This window comes from Lutra lutra, chromosome 3 (genome assembly GCF_902655055.1).
Source record: "Lutra lutra chromosome 3, mLutLut1.2, whole genome shotgun sequence".
NCBI classification, from domain to species: domain Eukaryota; kingdom Metazoa; phylum Chordata; class Mammalia; order Carnivora; family Mustelidae; genus Lutra; species Lutra lutra.
Genome location: NC_062280.1, coordinates 45,952,939 through 45,975,906, shown reverse-complemented (window position 1 = coordinate 45,975,906; position 22,968 = coordinate 45,952,939). Strand labels below are relative to the sequence as shown.

The following is a 22,968-nucleotide window of genomic DNA, read 5'->3' as shown; positions in this document are numbered from 1 at the left end:
CCAGAGGATCTGGGTTGCTTTTAGACAGATATTCTTTAAGGCAGTGAGACACCAGCATCTTTACCTGAGTGATGAGGCACTGGGTGACAGGGCTGGGGACTCATATACCACTCCATCCTAACAACAGAAGACTTGGAGCCTCACAACAGGCAGAGCTGGGCCCAGAGAGCTCGCTGCGGCACTCAGGGAGCAGAGCCTGAGTCTAGAGCCAGAAATTGCAGCGAGGCCCCTTGGTAGTGCTTGACTGACACTCAGGTGTGCGAGATTGAGTGGCCCCATCAGAATGGCCACGGGTCCAGGACCCCAGAGTCCTGGACAAGGATGGGAGAGGGGTCTATGGAGCCCCTCCGAGTCAACAGTGAGGACCCTGAAGGCATGGGCAGGGCTTCCCGTTGCCTGTAAACCCTCCCCTGGTGAAAGGGAAGTTGCCACTCTGTCCTCTTCTCCTCGGCGTGAGTATGTGATTCTCACCCTTCCATGGAGGACAGCCGTGGGTTTCACCCAGAGAGCCCACGCACCCAACAGGAAGGTCTCTGTCAGGAGCTGGGGGCCAGTTCTCCCAAGGTGGCCCCCATCCCCGCTTTTGGAACTTCGTGCTGTATTGACCTGAGTTCAGATCAGCAGAATGGCAGGCCACAGGGAGCAGCGGGCTCTGTGGAGAGAGGAAGACCGTGCATGCTCCTGGTGTCCTGGCCCAGGAAAGAGAACGAGGAGCAGGGAGTCTCCCTCACCTTAAGGGCATGGGGGTGGGTCAGGTGGACAGAGATCATGGGCTCCGGCAGCCAGCAGCTCAGGTCAGATCTTTCCACTGCTTTCGTAGCCCTGTATGCCCTGCAATGGATTCCTTAGGTTCCCCTGGCCTCAGTTTGGCATCAGTAAAATGGACCTATGCACACCTATACCCCCCACTGCTGTGGATATGCTGAGCAGACAGCCCTTCCTCCTGCCCTGGGTGTGGCGAGTGTGGCCCCCAAGGTCCCAGTGGAGGAAGCAGAAGACTAAGCACCCGGCCACCAAGCCGAGCCACCACCTCTTGCTGAGTGGCCTTGCCTTGTCAGGAGACACCTCTGACTCTTCCCCTGATGTCCCAGGGAAGGGCAGCGAGCAGCACCTACCTCTCAGGGCCTCCCGGGGCTCCCTGGCATGAGCTCACCCCTCCCTCTCAAAATAGAAATGGCGCTGCCCGCCAGAGGGTGTTTGCTTTGGTTCCTCCCCTCTCCCAACCAGACAGGGCCCACACCACCTGGACACTGGCTTCTGTTACAAGACAGAGAACATGATGCTGACCACTTGTAGCCGGGGTCTCTGGAAGACTCTGGTTGCGGGACAGCCAACTCCACGCAGCTGCGGTGCTGTTCCGCCGAGCTGTGTGGCCTGTGACCTTTTGTCTCACGGGCCCCTGTCATCCTTCTCGGTCTCTGCAGCTGCTGGTTCCTGTGCTGGGAGCACAGCCTGTCACACCTGTTTGCTTTGAACCTGGCTGTGCCCCAGCCCCCACTGCCCTGGGACATGCAGGCCCCTCATTACCCTCAGGGAAGTGCCCGTGAGCGCATGGTGCTCCAGAAGAACTTAATTAAGATGTGATTGCATTATCAATTTTTCAAGAAGACATCACCAGCACATTAATAATATTAATAATAGAAAGATTTCAGAAGAAATGTTTAAACCACTTAAGGGAATGGAGTGTAGTTAGGTGTCTTGTATCATCCTAAAAGTATCCATTTTCAAACACTTGATGTCACTAATTCTCAGTAATTCCTATCTGTGCGTTTGTATGAGAATGCATAATAGGAAAGACTACAAACATGAAATCTTAATTACAAAATGTCTCAAATGAATTAAAATTATAATCTTTAATAAATGTGATGTACACTTGAATATTCCCCTTGGTTTCAACTTGACCCCAAATCCTGTGGGTCTCACAGTGTCAGCCTGCTCCTCGGTCCCCAGGGCTCAGTGCCCATGAGGTGCAGAGCTGCTGTCCCTGCTCCTTGGGTGCACTGTGCCCGGCTCTGCTCCCTCTCAGGAGAAGAGCGCCCCGACTCACCCAAGCCTCTGAGTATTTGGAGAGTGACTTCTTCCAGTGGCCTGGGTTCACCTCCAGTGGCTTCACTTCCTGCCCTGTGGTTTGGGGAAGTCTTTTGTGCCTCCCTGTTTTGCTACCAGGAAACACCTATTCCTGGGCTGGGATAAGTCACAGAGTTGATGTTTGCAAAGTGCTTAGAGAGAGCCTGGCTACGGGGGCTCTGCTCTCATTTTCCCAAGTTGTCAGGCTGCCCTTTATCCCTTTATCCTTTCCCCCGCCCAATAGCCTATTCCTGCCAGCCTCCACTCCCCTAGACCCTTCCTTCAGCCCCCAGTTCCGCCAGAAGCAGGTGGAATTGCTAAGCTCCCTGAGGGAAGGCCACACAGCAATCCATGCCATTTACTGCTGGAAGTCTCGCCAACTTCCTTTGCCTTGCCTTCCTGGGGGTTTGGGAAAATGTCCTGGCCCCTGGTTCCTCTTCACCACCTGAGTGCCCTGCTTGGGCTCCCCTCACTTCCTGTTGGAGAGCCTGCCCCCTTCCCTGTGGTTGACAGCAGGGCGTCACCACCTCCCAGCAGGCTGGGTCCTGCCTCAGGGTGCACAGGTACAGAGCAGGTGCGGTGGAGGCCACCTGACTGAATTTCTGTCCCTTCCAAATCTACTAACTGAAGATATACTGGGACCTGTTCCATGCCACCCACCGTGCACCCATCAGCGGGTCCTCTCTGGGTTTGTGGGGCATTGAGCAGCTCTGCCAAGGATTTTGTCTGAGCAAAGTGTGTTCAATCACTGTGTTCGACCACACATTCACACGGAAGAAAGGATGCTTTCCCACTTCTTTTTTTTTTTCTTTAGATTTTATTTATTTATTGACAGAGATCATAAGTAGGCAGAGAGGCAGGCAGAGAGAAAGCGAGCGAGAAGCAGGCTCCCTGCTGAGCAGAGAGACCAACAAGTGGCTCGGTCCCAGGACGCTGAGAACATGACCTGAGCCGAAGGCAAAGGCTTTACCCACTGAGCCACCAGGTGCCAAGAGAAAATCCAGTTTTGTCATATAGATGATGTTTAGGTTATACTTTTCTCCAGTAGCTTCTTCAACTTTGCATTTTTAAAGATGTTAGCTGCTATCAATTTTTTGCATAACACCTCTTAAATTGTCCTCTCTGACTTCTGACTGAAGAAATGAGACCAGAATGAAACAAAACAAAGCTTTCTGTCATTGCACATCTCCGTCCACTTCCATTCTGACTGTGACCGCTGGGACCTCAGCACCAAGTGCCGTGTGCTGGGCACCACCCAGGACGCCGACCGTCTGTCTCAGGAAGTGCTTAGGGAGGAGTCGTGCCCGTCAGCCGTGTTGGAAGCAGTCCTGCTGCCCACCCTTGGCCCCAGACCCAGTGCAGGGAGGTTGGGTGGTACGGGTCACAGCACCCCCTGGACGCTGGGCCCAAGGTGTTCGGTTTCCAGCCTGTGTTCACTTCTGCGGCTAGTGGCTCCTGGGGCTCTTCCTTCTAGAAGGTTCCCGCAGCTCCGCACCTCGCAGGTTTGCAGCTGTTCACGGGAAGCGGCAGTCCGTTTCCAAGCTGTGGGAGACGGGAGTTTCCCCTGTCTGTAGCTGCTCGGCTCAGCAGGGAGAGCATGCAGTCAGCCTGGCCCACCCGTGGCCCGCGGGCTGGGACTTCCTGGGGGATGGGGTGTAGCCACTGTGCTACAGGCAGCAGGGTCACTCTCTGGTCTGCTCTCTGGAGCGGCAGGAAGAACATGGCGCCTGCTGGAGCCTGTCCTGGGCCCCCTGCACAGCCTCCGGTCCAGCCCGGTGAAGGGAGGCAAGGCAGGCCTAGCACCAGCCCACTCCCCTTTGTGCCCAGTGTCCCTTGTCAGATGACCTGTGTTGCTGTCACATGAGTGTGGGTCACAGTGCACCCCCCATACTGCATCCAGTCACCGAACCCCCCCCCCCAGTGACTGTTGTTCCCATGTCATCTTCTATGGGCCTGAACACCCAGGGGACCGAGTCCCTGTGTGTAGGGAGTACACATGTTCTCTTGTGACTTTCACGTCTGGCGGTGACCCTTAGGGCTGGATTCTGAGGCTCATTGCCTTGCCCAGTCACTGCAGTGATGTTGGGAGCCAGACTGTTGCCCACGCCTTCAGCCAGAGGGCCCGGCTGGGGCTGCTGTCCCAGACAAGGCAGCATCCGCTTCGCCCCCAGTGTCTGTGCCATGGTGATTTCATTAGTCTCCAGGGTGCCGGGCTCTGAGCTGCTCAGGTGGGCAGGGAATAGCAGGGTCCAGGCCCCACTCGAGTGTCAGGCTGGACCTGCGTGGCCGGGCCAGGGAGGCGCCCAGGCAGGTGCAGGGTGACGCTAGGCTTTGACCCCAGACACAAGGAAGGTGGCTTCAGGCCCCATCAGCAGTCTCCTGGCAGCCACCCTGCCCCCGTCCTGCTGGATACCAGAGTCCCTCTCTGCAGCTGGCCGCCGCATGTGTCCCCAGCACCTTGTGGAGATCTGCCATGGGAATGCGAAGCCTGTGGAGATCCAGGGGCAGGCGATCCATGACCTCTGCAGCTATAGAACACAGCAGCAGGTCAGCAGTTTCCCTAGGACCCTGGCAGACTGTGTGATGCTCCTCATAGCTGAGTTTGCGTGTCTTTGAGGTTTGGGGATGGGCTGTCACAGGGCCACCTGGGTCTTGCTTGCAGGTGGTTGGCGGCAAGCATGGTGCAAGTCGGAGGGGGTCGGAGGGGGACAACCCCCACTCACCGCAGTTCAGTGGAAAGGCGTGATTTGGAGGGTCAGTTGCAGTGTGATAAATGGCCCTGCACGTCTCACTTGGGGCCGGGCCGGCTGACTCTGCCCTTCCTGTGCCGTCTCTGAGCAAAGAGTTGGGGCGTGAGGGGTGACCACAGCGCCAGGGGTGCTGGCCCCGCTGAGCTCCGGCCCCGCGGGGTGTTTGCTGGGCTGTCTTCCATTGACTCTGTGCTCTTAAAAGTGGGGAATGAGTGTGTTCGGAAGGTTTTATAAAAGGCTTTATTGTGCTTTCCTAGGAAGCTTCTAGAGATGGTCTGTATGGGGAGTAATAGGCAGCTTCTACGTAAAGTGATTGGCTCACATACCCCGTGTCCCGTCCTTCAAACTTGGACATCTATCAGTCTTGACCTCCTTCTAATATGAAAAGTTCCAGAAGGGATCTCGAAGTCACATTTCACTGTTCAGTGGCCGCCCCACACCGGGCTGATCACCAACAGAAATAGGCTACGAGACGGACGGGGCGGGAGACACCAGCCTCCAGCAGCGTGTAGTACCTCTTTCTTTACGAAATGCCACATGCTACGTGCTTCTAACAGAACATGAGTTATACCAGCTTCTGCGTCATACTTCCCAGAGACAAGCTGCTTTGGTTAGTTTGGTATCTGTCTGGATATCTTCTGCGCATCCGCGTCGGACTGTGTATCGGGGGTAGCGAGTGTGTCTGGTTGTCTTTATGTTAACAAGAACACTTGCTTTGTGTTCTGTCCTGTGACTGTATTTTTCAGTTGCTGTTACATTGAGTCTATCTTTCCATCTGAATATGTGAGGATCAGCACCTCTTTCTACATGGTCTGGTCTGTGCATATAAATTTGTAACTCTTCTAGCGTAACTCTACCTCTGCCCTCTTGTGCTAGGATAGATCCCTGTGAATTTCCGGATGATCGATCCCTGCTAATGGGACGGCCAGCTTCAGGGGTTTGTGAGCTCTGAGACGCTGAGCACGTCACGCCATAGCAGAGCTCCGGGGAGCCTGCTCTGTCCACGTCATTAAGTGCCACCACGATCAGCCTAGCCCAGGCGACAGATGAGCCAGTCGTGCTTCCTGGGATGTTTTCAGCAATCCCGTCATTGTTAGACAAGCTCAAGTGTCTTTATTTCCCATCTTTCCTGTGAGAACGTCCTCCCTTCATAGCAGGAACCCGGGTGGCTGTGACCCAAACCCTGGGACGCGTGGCGGGCAAGCTGTGTGGAGCTCAGAGTGCCTGCCAGGCCTGGGCTTGTTCGCCCCCGTGTGTGGCATCTAGAACCACACAGGACGCACAGGCAGGTCCCTCAGTGTTCAGTGGATGGAAGTTTAATGGCAAGCCCCTCGTGCTTTCTTTGGGGTGCTTTCTTTCTAGTGTGTGTAGCTTTGTAGGAACTCCTGGAAGGTTACCATCCGTCTTCCGTCTGACACGTGTGCTACGAAAGTCACATTCTAGTCTGTCATTTGGCTTTCCAGAGTACTTCTTATTGTTTTCAAAGAAAATGAGTACGCATAAATCAGAGAACCCCATGAGGCTCAGGACAGGGGATGGCCCCACGGGGGCTCAGGACCTGCTCCTCCGTGCCCCTTGACAGGGGACGTACAGAAAGTGCACACCTATGCAGAGTGACTATGCCTGCGTTTCCTTGTTTGCCTAACTTGCCCTTTTCCTGAAGTTGATCATGGTTTTTCTATTGCTTAGTGTTCTGCGTTCCTGTCATTAATTCACCTGAAGGAGCCCCCGCATGGCAGGTACCCCAGAGACCTCTCTCTGGCCTGGGAGACAGGCTCCCAGCCACAAGGCCCCCACCCCTTGCCCCACCTGCTGGTCCCCCCCACCCCACCCCTGCACCCTCTGGGGAGGCTCCACCCCTTCCCCTGGACTCCTGCACGGCCCCCTCCCTCACCTTGCATGGGCACAACAGCTTTCTGAGCCCCTGAGCGGGCTGTGAACGCAGGTCCGTGCACACTGGCAGATGTCCGTTCTGGCCCCCATCTGACCGATAACGTGGTTGGGTACAGAAATCACTTTCCCACAGTATATTTGAGTCTTTGCCTTGCCTCCAAGTGGCTATTACAGAATCCAACAGCATTGACAAGGCCAATTCCTGCCTGGCCCCCAGAGCTCCAGAACTCTACAGGGTCTGCCTAGCAAGGGGCCCCGGGGAGCGCTCATCCCTGCCCCCAGCCAGGCACCAGGCCTCCTGCAGAGGGAGGAGGGTGTCTCTAGTCACTGGGTTAGTGACCTCCCTGCTCTGCCCTGACCTCTCCTGGCATTGTTATTAATGTGATCTTGGACTTTTTTACTCCCCTTTTCCTCCCACTGTCTTCTTCCCCATACCCGCACGTCTGTCCTGTGGCTTCTCCCGCATTGCCTCCCACGCTGCCATTTTGTGGGTCTCGGAAGGATGGCTCGGATATTGGCTCTGCCCATGTGCCCAGCCGAGATGGTGCTCTGCACACCCTTGCCTGCTCACCCACCCCCAGAGCAGCCCCTGCTTCCAGACAATGTGATCTGTGGGTACATGCCACGGGCATCTAGGTCCCTTTGCCCGCCGGACCATTACCCGTGTTCCCACTCTGATGGCCGCTGTGCTGTGACCAGCCCTCGGGAAAGCTGGACCTGCGTGAGATTGCTGTAGATGTGAGGGTTCATGGAGAGCAGCCCTCACCTCACCACAGGCACCTCCTGCCCAGTGAGGGGCAGGTGCTGGGGCCGGGGCAGGATTTGAAGGTTGAACTTGGTCTGTCACGTACCTGATGGCCTTTGAGGAGAAACTTCCCCAGCGTGCCCACATTGCCCAGGAGGAGCAGACTCCACGCTTGTGAACACAGTGTGCCCCCTTCCATTTCGGTAGCACTCAGCTGCTGGGAGCCACTTTTCCAGAATGCCTCTTGCTCACACTTGGCTCTCAGTCTGCCTGCAGCCCTATTCAAAGGAAGGAAATACGGTTTTGTACTTAATCCTCCGGCCACGCTGGGAGCTGCGTGAGCTTTGAGGACCTCAGATGCAGTTGGGAGCTGCCCGGAGGAGCCCATGGGGGTGGCATGGCACAGGCCTCCACGTAGTAGGTGCGGTCTTGCAGCTCTGCCCATCTGTCGGGGGCCGCAGCCGCCTGTGTTCTAGGCTTCGGCTGCCACGCAGAGGCATTTGGGTGGCAGGCATTTGGAAGTTTCGAGAACTATGTGGATGAACAGCTGGACCGCAGGCCCCAGTGTCTTCTCTGTGGGGCCTGTAGAACTCAACTCAGCTTGCTCGACCCCTGTACCCGCGGCTCCTAGGAACGTGCCTTCTGCAGAGAAAGGAGGGGGAGTTGGGCCTTCACTGTGCCACAGAGACGAGGAAGTGACTGCCTCCCTTCCCTCCCAGGCCCTGGCCCTGCACCCAGAGGGATGGGGAAGGGCCCACCCCGCTTAGTTTAATGCTCTGCTTTCATCCTGAACGAGATGCCGAACATCTGGAGCACGTGTCCCTTGTTCCTGCTTTGTACCAGGCATTGCACATCAGGGGTGGCCCAGAGAGGGGCCGATGCTGGGAGGGGTGGTGAGTCCTGGGTCGGGTCTGTCTTTGCAAAGCGAGAGTCGCTGGGCTCACCTGGAATTGGGGAGGCTGAACAGATCCTTCAGGTCTCCCGGACTTTCATGTTCAAGTGCAAGAGGTTCAGGGGAGACCCAGAAAAAGCCAGATGAGCAGAGTCGTTTCATGAGGTGCCCCTGCTGCTGTGAGGACAGCAGAGCCATGCAGCTATCGTTGGGAGAGGGCGAGGGCCTACAGACAAGTGACAGCAGCTGTGAGAGGTGGGAAGGGGCTTGGGGCCTGCCCAGTGCAGTCTGTGAGTCACTCCAGCAGGATTCCGGGGTCCCTGGACAGATGTGGCTGCCCGACTGCTGACTTGGCCAGAGCTGTCACTCAACCAGGTATGTTGAATGTAGAGTGACCTGCAGGGCCTGGGGGAGGTCGGGTGCCAGACCCAGGAGCAGGACTGGTCTGCAGCTGGCCCGGTGTGACCCTGTCACCAGGGGCCATCCATACGCTGTCTCCGGACACACTCCCTCCCCAGGGACCCGTGCTGCCCCGTGATCTTGGGAGCAGCTTCCGACCCCAGCTTGGACAGAAGGGTGTCCGTGTCCTTTCAGTACAGACCTTGGTGGTATGAGGAGAGCTGTTGCTTTCTTGCCTATTAGATGAGGTTTGGGTTTTTTCCTTGTGTTAAGTAATAGTAAGAAACTCCATATAAAAATAGAAGTGAATGAAACATGTAAATCTATAGTCCTCTCAAAATAAATAAGGAAAGAATAGTTTCCATAATCTTCATACAAATCCTTCCCACTCTTGGCCATGCAGTCCGACAGGGGAACGGGCACTCACCCTACACACAAGCACAGAGCAGAAAGGGTGCCTCTCCCCATGTGCCCCCCAGAGCCTGGGTGGCATCATCAGAGGTCCGGTGGCCTCATAAAGTGTGTCTTCGATTGCTCTGGGAAGTTTCATGTAGGTGGCCTGCTACCCCCTTCCCCTCCCAGGGCCCCCAGAGAGCTGCCCTTTGCCTCCCAGCCTCTGGCCGGGTCACTGGCACCCCAGCACTTAGGCCTGGCACACCGCTACCCTGCTTCCCAAGGGACCAGGTCCCCGTGCCCAGCCTGCTGCCTCAAACCCAGGCTGTCTTAGTTCTGATTCCAGGGAGAAATTCGATTATATTGCTTGTGCTCTGGAGAGCGTGAACTTCCTGTTCCAGAAAGATTAAAAACAGCAGGGTTGCTGATTAAAAACAAACAAAAAGGTAAAACCTTGCTTATTTGCAAACAGAGGCGGTAGGAACTTGGAAGTTGTCAGGTAAAACCTCAGAACTTGAACGAATGTCTTTGCAGTGGTGATCTCACCCCTGGCCTGGCTCTGAGGCCTCATGGAGACTCCTGCACGGGCAACCACATGGGGGTGGGGGGGGGCACCCTCCTCCCAGAGCATCACAGGGGCGTGCCCCTGCCCTGCTTCCCGGAGCTGTGACCTGGTTGGTCGGGGGGGTGGTCTGCTCTCCAGGTTGCAGGGGCATGGGAACCCCTGCGCTTAAATACACAGGTTTGCAAAGTACACGCAGAGCTGGTGACAGACCGAACCAAGCTGAAATGCCCATGTCCTGTTCAGGTGGCCTCTCAGGGAGACAGGGGCTTGCTCACCCCCATACAGGTGTGGACTGGTTGGCCCTAGGGCCCCAGGACAACTGCTCACAGGCAGTGGCTTGTTTCCGGGTTGTTGGCTGCGGGAGGAATTTCTGACAGGCATGTGAACAAGGAAGTGTAACACAGAGCAGGTGGGTCACCGCCCTTCAACGACCCACGGGGCCACAGAAACACAGCAGGAAGCCTCAGACAGGCTTTGCTCATTACCTGGACTGTGGGTGGGACTGGAGATACTCCGCACAGGCCTCAGGAACGCTGCCTTCCCTTTACCCTGGACTCGCACATCCGTGTTGTCTCAATATTTACCCAACGTGCATATTTTTTAACTGCCAGTGAGAGAAACTTGACCACAGCCATGACCGTCTGATTATAACGGTGTCTCCTTTTCATGCAGCTTCTGAACCCAATTTGAAATTACGGTCCAGGCTAAAGCAGAAGGTGGCAGAGCGACGGAGCAGCCCCCTGCTGCGCAGAAAAGACGGGCCAGTGGTTACAGCTCTGAAGAAGCGCCCACTGGATGTCACGGGTACGCCCACTGCTAGCCCACCCCTGCCCCACGGGGCTCTCCTGTACCCCACCCCCTCACACCCACACCTCTGCACGGCGCTCTCAGCCCCCGGTGCCTGCAGTGTGAGCCCGAGAGCTGCCACTGGTGTCTGGGCACACAAGGCACCTCCTGTCCAATCTCAGCCCCAGCCTCCAAGAGCACCAGGCCACCAGAACACCCGGGTTGTACACTGTATGGGGTGTATGCAGGAATATTGAGGGTTCTCTGAAGGTTTCACTGATCCTGTCCTATTAGCGGTAAATCACATGGTTCTGATCTGCTCCACTGCCCGTTACAGTGTCCAGACCACTGGGGAGCATTGAAATCTTCCTGGCAAGAGTCCCACAGGTGGGAAGGGAATGAAGGAGGGAGCGTGGTGGTCTCCACTTCCTTAGCGAGCATTGCTCTTGGCCCCCATCTAGTGGTAGACATGCGGTAGTGCACCCCCAGCCAGAGCCCAGTCTTCAGGGACACCCTCCTTCCTGAGGATGCTCCCCACTTCCCAAGACGCACACCACCACAAGGGTGCATCCCACCGGCTGGGGCATATGAGTCTCCGGGGTACAGCCACTCCATGAGGATACGCCCCATCTCGGGGCACCCCCACCCTGAGAACACACTCCATTTCCTGTGGGTTCTCTCGTCCTGAGGACATACCCCAGCCCCCGGGGTGCATCCCGCGTCCTGAGGGCACACACCAGCACCAGGATAAAGGGGGGAAGGCAAAGGCACTGTTTGCATTAAGTTCAGGTACCATGTTTGAAACCCGAGGCTCCTGGTGGCAGTCTGTATGTGTTGGGTTCTTAGGGAAGGAGGACAGGGCTCTCCGGTGCTGGTCCTCTGTGTGTCCGTGGCCAGCACCACGCACGCACCGTCCGAGCCCGGGGCCTCTGAGTAAGGGGGAGAGCTCCGCTCCCCGCCCCGTCCCACTGTGTTGAGGGCTCTGTAGCAGCGGAAAACCCCCTCATCCAAGCTCTGGCCTCTGAGCGTTCGTCTGAAAGGGTCGACGCTCCTCACTTTGTTACTGATGTTCAGTGCTGGGGGTTCAGGGCCTCGTCTGAAGAGAGGAGGGACCATCACCCAGAGTCTCAGCCCCTGGGGGATTCCATGTGAAGTCGGGAGTGAAAGCCCATGTCCAAACGCAGATGCAGCGTTGTCTCCTTTGAGGCGTGCCTGGCAGTGGGCCGGCGGCTCCCATGGGCAGAAGGGCCACGCATGTATTCTAGTCCTGCAGTGGGTGAGACGGAACCGTCAGCAGGCTTCTTCGCGTGTTCACATTGTCCGCCTGGGGCTGTTGAATGCCACGGTGAGTCAGCACCAGGCTGCGTGTGCACAGAGCGACGCAGGCCCTCGCCTTCCCGGAGCTCAGCATCTCATTGGAGAGGCCCACCCGTCACGGGTGGCCCCTCTAGCGAACTGCACCCGCCCCAGCTGCCTGGTACTGGGTCAGGGCACGTCCAGGATACACGTGAAGGGGTCTGGGGCAAGGAGAGGCTGGGGAATGCGTGGGGGGTGAGTGCAGCTGGCACCGGGACAAGAGGAGACAGGCTTCCAGGGGCAGAGTGCAGAAATGCCTTTCCAGGAGACAGGAAGTAAGAAGTTAAGGGAGGTGGTCCTGATCGAGCAAGGGAACTCCCATCTGCAGCCCTGGGGAGCACGGTCTCCTGCGGGAGAGCAGGGGAGTGCGTGTCTGCAGAGGGATGGGAGGGCGGGCTGGGGGCCCAGCTGGGCAGATCGGGGCCCAGGACCAGGCAGGTTCATAGCTGCTTTTACCCCAGTTGCTAACGAAGCCCATGCGTGCTTTGGGAACAGAGGTAATAGTGAGCTGCCCGTGCACATACGCGTCCAAATGGTTAGAGCTTACGGTGGGACACGGATTCATCACAAGCACTTTTGGCACCTTGAATGGGGCCCCACTTGGGCAGGTGCGGATAACATTGTGACGATCACACATTTGTGTTCATTTCCCAGACGACATTCCTAGAAGCAGCATAACTGAGTGGAAAGTGAGTGAAGAGCTGGGTATATATGTTTTCTTGGCCCAGTTTCTCACACCCTTGCTACGTAAGAACAGTTACCAGGTGACCCCGCTGGGGGTGCACGTTTGCAGAGAGTCCTGGAGGAACCCGGCGTGGAGCTTGGGCTAGGATCCGCAGAGAAGGTGTCCCACGAGGGCCACAGGGATTGCACTCAAGGGCAAGGTGGTGGCCCTGGAGGCCACAGCTCTGTCTTCGTGCAGAAAGCCAGGGGCCTTCTCAGCAGTTCCCAGTTAGTGAAGTATAAGCAAAGGTGATTTCCCCCAATAGAGAAGTAAACTCTGGGTTTGGTGTGTTGGGGTGGGCGGGTTAGGGGGTGGGGTTTCTGGTCTGAGCTCATCGTCAGCATCTGGGATGGCCGGTGGCCTGGCTGGCGATCTTGCACTCACAGCGGCCTGGTCAAGAGGACCGGGGACCGCAGAGCTCTCTGTCTGTGCTGAGGCCGTTGTCAAAGGGCCATGAAACCAAAGGAGAACACGGAAAAAGCTGAACAGGTCCATCCATAAACATTGAGTGTCACCACTGTAGCTGCACTGGCAGGGAAAAGGAGATGGGGGTGGGACGCGTCCTCGAGATCCAGATCCGCAGGGCTGGGCCACGGCTCCCTGTGAAGTAACTTGGAGGATCACTTTGCGTGTGACTCTGGGAGACACTGATCAGTCCCCGAAGCTAGCAGCATGTCCCCCTGGGTGTCTGATGTCGCGCAGGAAAAATGAGAGGCTTTAATTCAAAGGGAGTCCTGTGGCCGGTGGCTGTGTTGATACGCACAGCACACCTGACCATCCCTACTCACAGTCATGCGGCGTCTGTGTTTCCTGGTCTTTTGTGGTTTGGTTATTGACATTTAAGGCCTTATCTTCCCGGTGTGTCAGATCATCTTGAAATTCAAGAGGAAGACAATTGGTAACGTGCACAACCTAAAGGCTCAGATGTGGCCCCCACAGATCCATCCATGTAGAGCTCACGAGGGAGTCCGTAGCCAAACCAAAAGTAGGGAATCCGCCTCGCAGCCCCTGTTTGGGGACTGTGGTCATGTTCTTTCCCGATGTGGTTTCTGCCCGTCAGCAAGCTGGCCGTGGGGGACCGCTGCATGGCCTGGGACCCTGGCACGGAGCACAGCTCACACGTGTCTTTCCACCCCACAGACTCGGCATGCAGCAGTGCCCCCGGCTCTGCGCCCAGCTCCCCCAACAACAGCTCCGGGAACGTCAGCACGGAGAACGGGATCACGCCCGCCGTCGCCAGCATCCCGGCCGAGGTCAGTGTGGGCTTGCCATTCGTTTCCGTTCCCTGCGCTGGCCCCGTGGCAGGTTCAGCCAGTTGTTTCCCTTTAAATGACCCTCTAGCCTTGACTGTCCAGGTCAGGAGGTGTCCCAGACAAGGCCCCTCCCTGCCACTGAGCCCTGCTCTTCCTTTACGTTGGAGCACAGCGGTGCAGACATGAGAACAGCTGTAACCCCAACCTCTGGCCCCGGCCTCCTTCAGAGCGTATTTAACTAGGCTGATCAGAACACACACTCGGTGCCACTGGGCCCCAGATGCCCCACACCCGTGTGTCCCCGGGGCTCTGCACAGTGGCCTGGAACGGGAACACAGCACACATGGGAACCGCTGTTGGGTGGGAATCAAGCTGCTTGTGGTGCTTCAGAAATACTCAGCCGACCAACACACGTCCTGTGTCTGGGGGGAGCAGGGTGACAGGGAGCGGATGGTTAGGGTGTTGGGCGGTTAGGAAGGCCATGGGAGGCTTCTCCCAAATGCCACCGGCCTCGGACAAGCCCCTCATCCTGCCCATCAGGCACCAGGTGTGCTGTAGTTGAGAGTCACATGGGCACACAGAGTTCTGGAGTCAGCTGGCAGAGAAGAAGGAAGGGTGATCTTGGGGAGACAAGCTGGGTGGCCTCTTGAGCCAGGTGGAAGGGCTCGGGGCTGGCTGCTGGGTGTGCCCTGGACCGGACCTGGGTTGCGGGGTACTTTCCAGGCCATGGTCTCCAGGACCTTCTTCTTTATTCACTTTGGTGTGTGTGTTTATTGCACAAGTGTCCCTGGTGCTTCTGCCTCAGGCCAGCCCCATGCCGGGCCCTGGGGTTGGAGGGCCAGGTGGCCAGGCAGCAGCCCTACAGCCTGCGAAAGGCAGGCACCGACCGCACTCGGGAAGAGGAAGAGGACTGCGTGCTCGCCGCTCGAGGCTGCGGGCTCAGGTGACCACGTGGGGAGCCACGTCAGCACTGAGTTTCCCGGTGAGCTCAGCCCCGAGTGCTGTCTGCTCCCTGCGCACATGGTCCTGCTACGTGGGTGGTTCTTCAGAGCTCTTTTTGAGCTGCTAACTCACAGGAGGCTACAGTTCGTTAAACAGAGGGACTTCCTTTCCTCCTAAATATCTGGACGTGAATCTTGCCCTCCCGATGGGAGGACAGAGTATAGTGGGGACACGCAGGTGTGGGGGCGAGGCATTTTCGGGCAGGTTCGTGAACGCCGATGCACGCACAGACAGTGGCCCCTGAGGTCGTGGTGTGCACGGCCGCCCCCGCTTCCTCACTCCCCATGTCCTTGCGCATCTGGTTCTTTCGTCACCTGTCCCTTCAACCCCGTGTAAGCTCTATGTGGATGGTCACAGATCTTGACACCCCTGCTCTGCCGGACTGAGGTCATAGCGGCCGGCTGCCTGTAGTGGGCCTCGGGACCCCGCTTCCCGGCACGACACATGCCCGCCAGCAAGGTCTTGTCAGCCAGCCGCACCCCCACCTGCTGTCTAATCGGGTTCATTCTGCGGGGTGCCTTATCGGGGAGCATCTACATGGATCCAGTTTAAATTGCGTGTCAAGTTTTACAAGTCACATGTGAATGTCAACAAAGCTGCTACAAATTACAGATGTGAAAGGATTGACAAGAAAAGTGAAAAGGCCGTTGCTCTTCTTTGCATCAGATTGTCCCTGCAGTCGGCAGGGTGGTCTCCCGACCGTCTCGTCCCACCAGGACGACCTCTGTGGGTTCAGGGTTTGTGAGAACCTGACCACTCCTGAGAACGTGCAGGCCTCATGAAGCCTCCTTGGGCACCGGGCGGCCCCGCTGGCCCTGCGCGCCTCCCCACCCCACCGCGGCCCTACACACCCCACCCCACCTCTGCCCTGCACACCCCCCATCACCGCTGCCCTGCCACAGCCCCATTTACACAGAAGAAATAGCCTCCCCAGGCCCAGAGACAGCCGCTCCCTCCAGCTCGGAAGGCCAGTGCAGTGCGGGGTGCATAGCCATACCCCCACTTTGTGCGGAACTCGGGAGGTGATAAGCCTGGCATAGGGCAGATGGAGACGGCCCGCTCGGCCCATGTGGGCAGTCAGCATCCCCAGTCATTCTCAGAAGGTGGCGTTCTTTCTAAAAATAAATAAGGTAAAAAAATAGAGGGATTATAAAGAGGAAATGATAACTTTGCAGACATTAGGAGGTCTGCTTATTTTGTTCCTGGATAATTGCAATCCCGTGGGGCCGTGCCTTCCATGGCAATCGGAGCCATTTTCTCAGGAGCCGAGCTGATTAATACTCTTTCACTTGTGGCAAAAAGTGCTTCTGCCGAGGGAAGGCACTTCCCAGGGTGGTGGCTGGGTCAGGCCCGCACAGCTTCCCCGTGAGCCACGTGTAGGACAGCACATACCCGGTGCCCCAGCACGAAGAACACTCTCCTTCCTGCTTTCACCTCATGGGATTCGAACAAAGATCGTGTTTCCGAACGACACTACAGCAGGGCTGTGTTCAGCAGCAGCGTCAGGGCTCCTGGGGGGCCGGAGGATCAGCACATGCCCCTTTATCTTGCTTTGCAGATGTTGTCTTTTCTTTCTTTCTTTCTTTCTTTCTTTTTTTTTTTTTTTTTTTAACAAATCGAAGTTTCAGGCCTTCCGTGGAGGACGTCACTGCAGACGTCCTGCAAACAGCAGGAGAACTGGAATTCCAAGTGGATCCTGCAGATGGGCCGAATCGCGGCAATCTTGTGATCAGATCTGAGGGAGGAGGCGTCACTTCCTGGGGCCGAGCAAAGAAAGGGGTTTCCCGAGTCGGAATCTAGTCCTGGTGACGATGCCGTGAAGACCGTTGAAGAGACACCAGAGGGTTTAGGATATGATGTTCGTTTAGGCACTAAAGCGGCTGCAGGAAGTTCTCCTGCGGGTGAAATGCCATCAAACAGCATCACGTGCGACAGAGAAATGGAGAAAGGAAGTCAGTTAATGGGCAAATCATTGTCTTACTTTAGGAACCTGCCACAGCTGCCCCAGCCATCAGCAGCCACCACCCTGATCCGTCAGTGGCCATGGACATCGCAGTGCGACCCTCTTCCGGCAAAAGGACTACAACTCGCTGAGAGCTCAGATGACGGGTAGCATTTTTTAGCAATGAAGTGTTCTTCAGCAAGGGTGTGTACGTTCAAAAAGACTTAATGCTGTTGCACGAATACTGCATTAACAGACTAGAGTATAATACCCACGGAACTTTTACGTGCACTGGGAAACCAGTCCATTTGCAGGACTAACGTCCACGCACTGTTCTGGGACCAGGCCCACAGCATCTCCGAGGGGAACCCCAGCTCTCTCCGACCCCCGATGGGATGAAGAAGCCGCTTGCAAGCCAGGCCAGCAGTCAGTCCACCCCTGCTGTCTACAGCAACTTGGTGATAACTTTTAGCTCATAATTTTTTCTTGGATATGAAATTTGAAGGCATCAGTGTGCGTCTCCTCTTCGGTGACACACCACAGTGCGAGGGGAACTAAGAGAAGACTGGTCGGCTGTGCATCAGTCCGTTTTCCGTGATGCAGACTCCATCTGCAAACCCTCCCAGCCAGCCTGTGGCAACACCATGCACTTGTTCTCGCTGCCCCTCAGCTCAGCACATTGACTCTGCTCTGGGAGGATGTTGGGGTGAATAAAACAGCGTCCTTTGTAGCAGAGAATATCATTCTAAAAGGAAAAAGAGGATGCAATAATTCAGATCCTTGGTGAATGCTCCTGCTAACCTTTTCCTGACTGTCTTTCTGTCCTGGTCCTCCCTGTCTGTCTGCTTTTGAAAAAGTATACAATTCTACAACTTGTTTTTCTAACTTAACAAGACGTCATTGAGATGCCAGCCAGTCGGGGAGGTGTTTCCCTGTGTACCTTCGTCTGTTCAGCCTTGCACGCTTTGCAGGACACTCAGCCCTCTGCCTCTGTGTGCCTCAGCCATACCTTCCTGGGACCATCCCTGGACCAGCATCATTTCGTAGGAGTCCATCCTAAGAGTGGAGTTTCAGGATCGAAACTTAGATACATTTTTAAGGCTTTTGACATGGATTGCCAAATTTTCCTACAGAAAGAGTGCGCCAACTTATAACGCACTGATCAATGCCCTTCTGTTCCTTGGGGCCAAAAGAGTATTCTCAGTTGTCATATCTTTGCTGGCTTAATAAGGTTTTAAATATGTTTTAGATCACTAATGATGTTGAGTATTTTTTCATGAGCTTCTTTTTCCCTTAATATCAGCTCTTTGTCATTTGCCTTTCCGTGCGATTTTCTCATTGTTCATTATTATTTGATCTGTGAGTTCTTTACATATGAGCTTTCTCTGCCCGATGTGTGGCCGGCATTACAGTGACTGTTACTTGCCTTTTTTGTGAAGGATATTTTTAATCAATTTTTTTTTTTTTTTTTGGGTTTCTGTCTCTGACATTGTGTTTGAAGAGACCTTCCCAACCAAGGATATAGTTTAAAATACACTATCTTAGGTTTTCTTGATAGTTTATGATGAATTAGCAGTATGGATAAAAACAGGAGTCTAATGGGCTGTGAATCTACGTTTGTGGCCTGCTTTAAAATGTCATGCCCGCCTGCATGCTAGAACCTGGTAAGTACGTGTGTACTGCAGTATCTGGGAGTTCAGCAGGGTCTGCCCCGACGTGTTTTCTGTTGTGATTTCCTGTGGCATATGCTGCCCACGCTTACTGGGGACAGACCGCGTGTAACGGCCTTCATGTGTTCTGTCTCCAGACCGGCTTGGCGCACAGACTCGTGACTCGAGAAGGCTCCGTGGCCCCACTCCCCCTCTACACGTCACCGTCCTTGCCCAACATCACTCTGGGACTGCCTGCCACCGGCCCATCCGCTGTGAGTAGGCGTCCGCAGGTGTGCGCGGTGTGGGGCCGCTGTCCCAGGGCCTCGGCCCGGGCGTCATGCTTGTGCCTCTCCAGGGGGCGGCCGGCCAGCAGGAAGCCGAGCGACTTGCTCTCCCAGCCCTCCAGCAGCGGATCTCCCTCTTCCCTGGCACCCACCTCACCCCCTACCTGAGCACGGCACCCCTGGAGCGCGACGGCGGGGCCACACACAACCCCCTCCTACAACACATGGTCCTGCTGGAGCAGCCACCCACGCAGACGCCCCTCGTCACAGGTGAGCACGGGGTCCCGGGCTGTGCGGACGCCCCTCGTCACAGGTGAGCAGGGGGGCCCAGGCCATGCAGATGCCCCTTGTCACAGGTAAACAGGGGGGCCTGGGCTGTGCAGACGCCCCTCATCACAGGTGAGCATGGGAGCCCGGGCTGTGCAGACACCCCTCATCACAGGTGAGCACGGGGTCCACATGGACGCCCCTCAGCACAGGTGAGCAGGGGTGGGGGGGCCCTTCATGCTTGGCTTCCTGGAAATCTGATAATTTATTCAGAATTAGAATTGAAGACTCTCAGAACCGCCCCCTTCACACTCCCTGATACTTGGGTGGAAAATGCAGGTGCTAATAAGTGCATCACCAGGTCCCAACCTGTGGGCACACAGGGCCCGTTCTGGTCACCTTGTTGAGAGTCATGGGGCCGGTCTGGACTCGAGGGGCCATATCCTGCCCTCAGGTGTGTCTGCAGATGGCGAGCTCCATCTTCCACTAGTGTTCCTTGGTGTCCATGTGTCTGTCTGTTTCCCTGGTGCTAGCACTGGGGTCACCATCCTCTTCAGAGTTGAGGGGTCTACAGCTTGTGGGGGAGCATAAGCCTCACCACACATCTCCTTAACTTTAAGAAAACAGGTCGTGAGCGCAGGGGTCTCGGGTTCTGATCTGAAGTTACATCTGAGTCCCTGTGACTCTCAGCGTCAAGGGCCTGAGCAGTGAGGACGCCTGAATTTCTGTCTCTTGTCATTTAGTAACACGTAGGTGACACCTGACTGTCCTCATGGTCCCGGTCCCTTGCTCATCTCATCACAGGAGGGTCTGCCCTTCCCCCACCATTAAAGAGCTTTCCTAACGCCGTGCCCCACAGCTTTCCAGGAAGTAGTCTTTCCTTATGGGACCTCACCTCGCCGGTAAATTTGCTGAACTTGACTCCTTTGTGGTTGACCGCGTTGCTGGATCTGTCCTCTGTGTGCGGTTCATGGCCCTGTCTGTGACGGCAGTTGCCCACGGCCTGCCTGCAGCAGTGAGGCTGGGGCATGACTGCCCAGACCCTGGCCGGCTCCCTGTCCACCCTGCCCCCAAATCCACAGGCCCCTCCCAGTTCCAGGGACCCTGGCTGGAGGTGCTGGAGGCAGGGTCATGGCCAGGAACACAGGCTCCTTCATCTCCCCTTCTCCCAGCTCAGTGACCTTGGGAAGTCTTCCCATGTGCCATGACTCAGTTTCCCCATACATGAAAGGGGGATAACACAAGTAACCTGCCCTTGGAATTTCTTGAGGGCTCAGTGAGGCATATTTTCCGCAGGACAGCACCTGCCATGGTGCCCTTAGACATTCACTGTTGTGGTTACTTTTGGGTTTGGCACTTCTAACCTTTAACCTTGCTGTCTCCCTCACCTCCCGCAGGCCACCCTATTGGTCCACCCCAGTTCTTGTGGCTCCTTCCCTATCCCCTCCCTGGGAACAGGGCCCTGACTTAGGTCTCAGTGGGAGCATGCCTCCTGACCTGGCATCCTGCCCCTCAAGGCCTGGGCAGGCCTCGCCACCCCAAGCAGAGCCGTCCTGGGCAGGAGCGCTGGCCCCACATGGCCATTGACGTTGAAAATGGAAGTTAAGGCCCAGAAGTGAAGCGAACATTCAGTTTTCTGGTCCCACATGGGGCGTAGCGGGTGCCCAGGTGGCTGGTGGTTGTTGAGCCAGTGCATGTGAAGGGTCTGTGTCCACACAGAGGGGCCTGTTGGGCAGCGCTGGCCAGGAGCAGAGGCCTGGTGCCCATGGGCCCACTGCATGGTTCGCAGCTATATGGGCTCCCTCTTCACTAACCAGGGCCACCCTTCTCACTGGGCCTGGCCCCCAGGCCAGCTGGACCCCAGTCCCCATCCCCACTCCCGTCTGGCGTGGCCTCCCTCCCCTGTGCTCTGCCCACGGCTGCAGAAGCTCCCGCCTCCACATGGCTTTGACGTTGCTCATCTCCTGCTCACCTCCCTCCCGCACGGCAGGCGCTATGCTTCTACGGCGTGGCCGGCCCACTCCCGGCACCTGCTCGGGCTTGATGGCCTGCAGCCAACGGCTCTGGGGTCGAAGCCAGGGGAAGTCGGGGTTTCCGAGGGCCACCAGCCAGCAGACCCGAGTTTCCATGAGTCCTTGCAGATAATCATGATAGACAGAAAGTCTGAGCTAGAGCAGCTCCATCGCATAAAGGGTGGAAGCAGAGGCCCTAGGGGAGAAGAGGCTGGCCCGGGTCTAGGGGGGGTGACAAGGTGCAGGTCACAGGGCCACATCCCTTCCGGAGCAGGTCCCCCAAGTGGCCCTCGCCTCCTTGCTTCCCACTGCCCCAGCACGGCTGGAGCAGTTTGCTTAAATCTTCTGAGAAGAGCAGTGCTCCCCGGAGCACTCCCGGAGGCTGGGCCTCTGACTCCCCAAGGCTGGGGGAGAGATGGAACCACCGTCCCAAGGAGGAAACCCTATCTGCTGAGCACTGTACGCTCCTGTTGTCCAGACAGCCCACCCTATGTGGTCCTTGTGTGGCCAGGGCACAGATCTTCAGCCCAGCATTTCCTCTGGGCCAGGTGCCAGGGAGATGGACCCCATGGGCCCGGAGAGCTGAGGTCCGGACAGGGCGCTCAGGGTGGGCATCAAGGAAGAAAGGAAAGCTTCCTGGAGGAGGAAGGATTGCCAAGACCTTGCATGGGAGTGTTAGGGGAGTGGGGGGAGGAAGGCCAGTGGAGGGAACAGATGTTTCACCTGCCAGGTGTGGCATCGTTCTAGCCTCTGGTCACTCACGGGGCCCGCCCCAGCCTGGTATGGGGCAGACAGGCAGCCTTCACCTGTGGTCATCCTTCCAAGCATAGGGGCTCTGCCGGTCTCCGCAGTGGTGATCACATGCCCCCCGTGTTCCTCATTTTTCCTGAAAACCATGAATCCCAGGAGGGGCTTAAGCACAACTGGCCGTGGGCACTGCTACACCTGGGACCTAACCAGCGATCCCTGGCTCCGGCCAGGCCCCCAGAAGCTCCGGCAAGGCCGAACGGTCCAGGCAGGCCCTGCCACACACGGCTTTTCTTGCAGTGCTCCTGTGAAGCTCACGTGTGGCCCGAACTGCAAACCACGAGTTAGACCCAAGTCTCGCCTGCCTTACTGTCCTTCGGAGGGTTTTTTTTTTCTTTTTTTTTTTTTTTTAAAGATTTTATTTATTTATTTGACAGAGAGAGATCACAAGTAGGCAGAGCGGCAGGCAGAGAGCAAAAGGGAAGCAGGCTCCCTGCCGAGCAGAGACCCCGATGTGGGGCTTGATTCCAGGACCCTGAGATCATGACCTGAGCCGAAGGCAGAGGTTTAACCCACTGAGTCACCCAGGTGCCCCCCTTCGAAGGGTTTTAAAGAGTTTCACTGTGGTGTGTAGGGCTAGGGACGCATCAGATGGGTTTCTAAGGACCCAGGCCACATGAGTCACTCGTCCAGTGTGAGTTCATCTACTTAACCCGATCTCCATAGTACAAAGGCCAGCACTTCAGAACTGGGTCCAAAACATCAGAGCAGCCTGACTCTTCACCCCCATATCTTTGGGGGTATCTATGTGGTGCCTTTGTTTGTGAACTCACCAGTTAGTGCTATGCATAGCACATCTCGAAACCTGGATGGCTGGCTCAGTGCCAGGAGTTAACATTGTCCTTAGGATCACGTGGTCCAGCTTGCAACTTTCAGGGGTGTTGGCCACCCTCCCGGTCCCGCTGGAAGGAGCAGAGATCTGTGATGCTAAGTGAGTCCTCTCACAGAGGAACTTCCGCCCGTGCTGTGGGTGGGAAGAGAACAGAGCCTTGGTTCAGCCTCCCAGCTGGCCAGGTGCTCAGGAAAAGGCCCCAGGCAGCCCGGCCTCCCTGCCCAGAGAGGGTCCAGGAGCCACGGGTCAGGCTCTGCCCCTGCACAGCACTCAGCACAACACAGGCCTTGGCCGACGGCTGGGTTGCCTAGGACAGAATTTGATCTCAGTGTAGCGTGGTTTGATGC

General features: G+C 56.5%; 1 protein-coding gene across 8 annotated transcripts in view; it reads left to right on the top strand.

The window, feature by feature from the left end:
• The window catches only part of HDAC4 (histone deacetylase 4), a 284,239-nt gene that overhangs the window by 204,216 nt on the left and 57,055 nt on the right, over positions 1 to 22,968 (top strand). For all 8 annotated transcript variants that reach the window (XM_047721543.1, XM_047721544.1, XM_047721545.1 and 5 more), the window contains 4 exons: positions 10,377 to 10,508; positions 13,711 to 13,823; positions 18,575 to 18,691; positions 18,775 to 18,973. In XM_047721543.1, the coding sequence (XP_047577499.1) occupies positions 10,377 to 10,508; positions 13,711 to 13,823; positions 18,575 to 18,691; positions 18,775 to 18,973 (561 nt within the window). The remainder of the gene's footprint in view (positions 1 to 10,376; positions 10,509 to 13,710; positions 13,824 to 18,574; positions 18,692 to 18,774; positions 18,974 to 22,968) is intronic.